Source organism: Orycteropus afer, unplaced genomic scaffold (assembly GCF_000298275.1).
Source record: "Orycteropus afer afer isolate SDZICR_OR568_19922 unplaced genomic scaffold, OryAfe1.0 scaffold00144, whole genome shotgun sequence".
Classification (NCBI taxonomy): Eukaryota; Metazoa; Chordata; class Mammalia; order Tubulidentata; family Orycteropodidae; genus Orycteropus; species Orycteropus afer.
Window position 1 is genome coordinate 1337761 of NW_006921731.1, and position 6122 is coordinate 1343882.

At 47.6% G+C, this 6122-nt stretch overlaps 1 protein-coding gene across 1 annotated transcript in view; it reads right to left on the reverse strand.

Moving 5' to 3' along the window:
• TATDN2 (TatD DNase domain containing 2) overlaps positions 1-5023 on the reverse strand; it is a 57784-nt gene extending 52761 nt beyond the window's left edge. Inside the window, exon 1 of the mRNA XM_007945818.2 lies at positions 4619-5023. Coding sequence (XP_007944009.1) covers positions 4619-5023 — 405 coding nt within the window. The remainder of the gene's footprint in view (positions 1-4618) is intronic.
• Between the last annotated feature and the right edge of the window lie 1099 nt (positions 5024-6122).

Genomic DNA, 6122 nt, shown 5'->3' on the forward strand with positions numbered 1-6122 from the left:
AAAAAAAAAAAAAAAAAAAATTGATTTGCTGGCTCCCTGGGTTTGTCCTATAGATTACAGCCCCAAATTGCCCAGCCTACTTCTTCAGTTCCTCTTCTGACTGACACATTTACCCACTGAAACCCACTGCCATCAAAGCAACTCCAACTCAGAGAGACCCTAACACCTGCAATCTCCGGCTGCCACACCTTACACACTGTCACCAGCACATCTTATTCTTCCGCTTGCCATACCCTTGGCCCCAGTCCCATTTTAGGCTCAGTAAATTCCCACTCATCCTTCAAGGCTGAACAGCCATTCTTTGCTTCTCCCCGTCTGCTGTGGGACCAGCTACCTCTTTCCTTGTCACCCCAGGACAGATGTAAAACAATATAGAAAGATGAGATTAATAGCAAACTGCTAAAGCAGACATTTGCTACTTACCTCTAAAACCGAAAAACCAAACTCACTGCCATGGAGTCAAATGGACTCATAGTGACCCCTCCTTAGGCTTCTGAGTCGGTATTGCTATGGAAGTAGATTGCCCAACCTTCCTTCCAAGCAGTGGCTGGTGAGTTTGAACCTCCAGCCTTCTGGTTAGCAATCAAGTGCCTTAGGCACTATGCCACCAGAGCTCCCTTACTCACCTCTAGCCAACTGTTACATTATTTCAATACAGATCCAGAGTTACAAAGTCTGATTTTTCAAGCAAAACCAGAATCCTGAACATACACATATTCATTCATTCAACAAGTATTTATTGAGCACTTACTATGTGCCAAAAGGTACTTTTATGCAGTTTTGATTCAGAGTCAAAAACATACCAAAATGCCTGCCTCTTGGGGCTTATATTCTAGTTGATGAGTGAGAGGAAAACCAAAGGCTAACCAAGACAAACAACTGAAATACGTATGTAAGAGAAGGAAAAGTGCCAGGGAGAAAAAATAAACAGGAAAAGGAGAGGGGGCCATCCATGTCTTGAGTTCAAGGTAGACATTAAGGCTTGCAGTATAAATGTTTAATGTTATTTTCTAAAAATGTAAATACTATGAGGACCTAGCAGACCCTCTTCAGACTACAGACCACGAGTTTGTCAACCCTGATAAAGAAGACCAAGGCTGTATTTGGGGGAGAAAAAAAGAAAGATCTGGAGAGTTCAGAATATAATAAAACCAAACCCACTGCCAGTGACTTGATTCCAACTAATGGCAACCCCATGTGTTTCAGAATAAAACTATGCTCCACAGAGTTTTCAATGGCTGAATGTTTTGGATGTAGATCACCAGGCCTTTCTTCTGAGGCACCTCTGGGTGGGCTCAAATATCCAACCTTCTAGTTAACAGCTGAATATGTTAACCATTTGTACCACCCATGGACTCTCTTAGGATTGCTAATATCAACATCCACATATCCTATCCTCACTCAACACCAGTGATTTTTATAAAATGCAAATTTGCCTTCTCTCTATATCTCACTGCTATAGAGTTGATTCCAATACACGGTGACCCCACAGGACAGAGTAGAACTGCTTTATAAGGTTTCCAAAGCTGTAAATCTTCATGGAAGCAGGCTGCCACATGTTTCTCCCCATGGAATGAATGGTGGGATCAAACTCAACTTTTTGGTTAGCAGCCAAGCATTTAACCACTCTACCCTGTATAAACTCTCCAAAGGCTCAGAATAAAATTCAAATTTCCTTAACTTTAATAATACCTTCCTGCAACCTGCCCCTTCCCCAAGCTCTCCATCCTCCATCCTCAGCAACTTACTCTATCATACCACTGTGGGGCAGTCATATGACTTTTCATTCCTCCAGCACTCCTACCAGACTAGCAGGACCATGTCTTTCCACCTCATGGTTCCTAGTTCTAACAGTATGGTTGGCACACAAAAACCCTCACACACTTATTGAATGAAAGCAAGGCACAGGTAGAATCCAAAGACATGAGACAGAACTGGTCTATTTATCACTGCACTGTTGTTGCTGGCCCTGACTCATGGCAACCCCATGCACAACAAGATCAGACTGTTGTGATCCATAGGGTTTTCACTGGCTGATTTTTGGAAGTAAATTGCCAGATTGCCAGACCTTTCTTCCCAGTCTGTCTCAGTGTAGTCTGCTCAAACCTGTTCAGCATCATGACAACATGCAAGCCTCCAGTGACAGACTGATAATGACAATGGCCAGAAATTAAACCTAGAACTCCCACACGGAAGGCAAGAATCCTACTACTGAACAACCACTGTCCTCTATCACTCCATTAAACTAGGTTCTCTCAAACAAGGCCCTCTAGGCCTTAATGAGATAAAGGTGGGCCCATGCTAGAATTACACCCACACAGACTAGAGGTCATACCCTGAAATTTTGAATCTTGACCTGCAGAACAAACTGAGCTAGGGTGTAGCACACCTTAAAGACTAAATAAAATAAATTTCCTGCCCCTCCTGATACCAGGCTTCACTCCATCTGTAATTATTTATCACTGAAGCTAAATTTAATTAATTAACATTATTTTACATTGTCCTCAAGTCCAAATAAATTGTATCAAGGATTATTGACAAAATTAAATTGTATGATCGAAGTCCCCATATTTACCTAATTTACATTTAAATCATACTCAGTTTTCTTATGCCAAAGACAGAGTTTTTCAACTCATTATTATTGTGACCAATAAAAAAAATCCACGTGCCCATACACAATCTCTGACTGTGAGGTCCATATTGAAAAAACTTGGATATTTAGCCTGAGTCCCCAGAAGAAATAGCCAACTACATCATCACCACTCAGCTCCACCTAAAAAGTCACTGAATAAAAGCTTAAAAGAATAAATCCACCCTCTTTAAACCCAAAAAAACCAAACTCACTGCCATGGAGTTGATTCTGACTCATAGTAATCCCCACTGGGTTTCCGAGGCTATAAATCTTTACAGAAGTAGATCACCCCATTTTCCTTCTGTGGAGCAACTGGTGGGCTTGAACCGATGACCTTCTGGTTGGCAGCCAAATGCCTCATCTACTATGCCACCAGAGCTCCTTCCACCCTCCTTAGGGCCTATTTTTATTACTTTTATAAAACAACTTCCTCTTGGGGCAGCCCATCCCACCCTAAACAAGACCCTTCCTCCACTCCTCCAGGGTCCCTGAGTGGCACAAACGGTTTGCTAGGCTGGTAACCAAAGGGTTGACAGTTTCCAGCGGAGCCTTGGAAAAAAGGTCTAGCAGTCTGTTTCAGAACCAAGAAAACCCTATGGAGATTAATTCTACTTGATAAACCATGAGGTCACCATGAGTAAGCAACAGGTTTTTCCCCCACCCCCACTTCTTCACAAGAAGAACTCCTTCTCAACCTTTGAAGGCCCAGAGCTCCAAAACCTATTATGTAAATGCAAAGAGGGTAGTGATCTTTGTCCATTTTGTTCCTGGAGTTCCTGAGAGTATCCCAAACACCTAGAACACTGCTTGGCAAAAACTAGGCCCTCAATATTTGTTCAAAGCCTGACAGAATGACTGGATGATAAATATACTACCCCAGGCCCACCAGCCACACTCCTCAGAAGGAAGGTTGGGTAATCTACTTCTGTCATGATACCACCTCGGAAACTCAAGGAGGGGGTCGCTTTGAGTCGGGTCCCACTCAATGGCAGTGAGTTTGGTTTTGCTTTGGAGCCTGCCCCCAACATATTGCCACTGAGTTGATTCTGACTCATAGTGACCCTATAGAACAGAGTAGGATACAGGCTGTAAATCTTTATAGAAGCAGACTGCCTCATCTTCCTTCTGCTGTGCAGCTGGTGGAGTCAAACCACCAACCTTGTGGTTAGCAGCCAAATACTTTAACCACTACACCACCAACCTGCTCCAACAACAAAAAATTCACTGCCATTGAATCAGTTCCAACTAATAGTAATCTTGGGTTTCCAAGATGGTATCTCTACAGAAGTAGATTGCCCAGTCTTCCTCCTGAGGAGTGGCTGGTAGGTTTGAACTGCCAGCCTTCTGGATAGCAATCAAATGCTTTAGGCACCATGCCACCAGTCCCAAGTACTCCTCTAATCTTCAAGTGAGTTCCCATAAAGGAACTAAATGTTTGTCCTCCAAAACAATCTCCTCCCAGCCACCATGCAAAACTCCAATGTGGTAGGAACCATAGCTTTGGTGAAAACCCACACCAGGAACCACATTCTTAATTTTTGTTCTGCAATTTTGAATGGTTCCAAGTACAAGGTCCTTAAATTTACAATTAAAATATAATACATGTGTCTCCTGAACACTTAGTAATTCTCCAACATAGCTGAACATTACAATATTCTGGGGACAAGGAGACACCTAGACCACACTCCAACCCAATTAAACTGAGCCCAATTAAATCAGTTCCTCCAGGTGGGAGGCAGGCACCAGTATTTTACAGGTAGTTCCAATGTGCTGTCATGTTTGAAAACCGCTTCTATACTGAACTTCAGGCCACCCCTTGGGCAACTGCTTGGTATTCTGGATTTGCAGGGAGTTGACCTCTGGAAAGGCCCTAAGAACCTTCAGAGACATGATCTTTTACAGTGTTTTTCCACCAAAATTCTCATCCCCAACCTGCCAAGTCACGTGGAAGGAGATTCCCCGTTGCAAGGCGTGGCAGCCACCTACCTTAAGGCTGCAGGCTTCCTCCTTTAGAGAAGCCATTTCTTCTAGAGAGGGGCTGGCAGAGCGCAGAGGCGATCCCACTGAAGAAAGGAACCCCTCAGTGCCCCGAATCACGCAGCCTTTGGAGGCGGTCCCGCCCACAACTGGGGCTGAGGAACGAGAGGAGTAGGAGGAATTTCCGCGGCAGGATGAGCCCCAGGATAACCTCTGCGTACAGGCCACATCGTCCTCCTTCTTGGCCTTCAGGCGACTGGGGTTGCAAGCCCCTCCTGAACGCGATGCAGAGCTGACAGCTGGCTGGCTGGAGGGGGCCACATCATTGGGCTCCCGGAGGCAGCTGCGTTTGCTGGGACACCCTTCCGAAGTGTTGCTCCAGTGGTACTTGACCTTCCGCCGCTCCGACGCCATGGGAACCTGCCAGGGAAAGAGATTGCCTGGATTCCACAACCACCCTCCCTAGCTGGCCCACCTCTGACTACCACCCCCGAAGGAAGGCAACCCGTAAGGCCAGAGCCAGGGCTGGCCTCACTGACCTTTCCCCCTTCTTTCCACCACCCATCACAGTTATCAGGGTTCAAGAGATGCCAAAGCGCTTTGGAGGTGTCGAAAGGAACCAAGATTTACGAAAGGCTTCGGTTTGGCTTCCAAGACCACAACGTGCTTCCAGGGTTACCAATCGCCTCAGTTTGCACAGCTTCACTTCAGAGACGTGAAAGGGCTTCCGGTACTACAGAGCGCCTCGATTTAGTTTGGAATACAAAGCCCTTCAGAGACGTCAGAGCGCTTCTAAAGACTACAAGGAGCTCTAGAAGCTCGCGTGGCGCCCACACCCGCAATTCTCTGGAGGCGCGGGCCGCAGGGGGCGGGCGGAGGGCAAGGCCGCCCAACGCGCAGCAGCCCGATCCACTCCCGCGGCCCTGCCAAGCCTCCAGCAGAAGGGGCCCGAGCCGCCTTCAAGAGCCCGCGGCACCGCAGTAAGGCGCCTCAGGGGCCCCGCCCAGCCGCCCCTTCCGTCCCTGAAACTGCTGCCTAGACTACGGCCCCACGCCCGGACGTCCCTTGTGGCTGTCTACTCGCCGCCCACCCAACTCCTGAGGCTTTGGCCTAGCCTCCGCCGGAGCTGCCTGCACAAGGGTTTCCGCTGCGCCCCCGAAAGAGCCCTGCGGCCCGCAGCCGGGTGTGTGCGGGGGTGGAGCCTGCGCTGAACAGAGGGCACCCATTGCTCTAAACCGCAAGGGGCGGGACTGAGAACAAGACAGAGCTCGCTTCTTGGTCAGAGGGCTTAGAGGCGGGACCTTACGCCTTTACGAAACTCGTCCATTGGTCGAAAGCCAGACCGGGCGAAGCCACTCACCTGGGCACAGAAAGCGCGAAAGCCGGGTCGACTTGCCTCAGGCCCGCCCTATGTTAGAGTGGGAACGTCCGTGAGCACCCTTTTCCCGAAGGGTGATCGGTACGGGTATTGTGCGCGTCCGGCTCCGAAATGCTCACCGATCCCACACCAAAC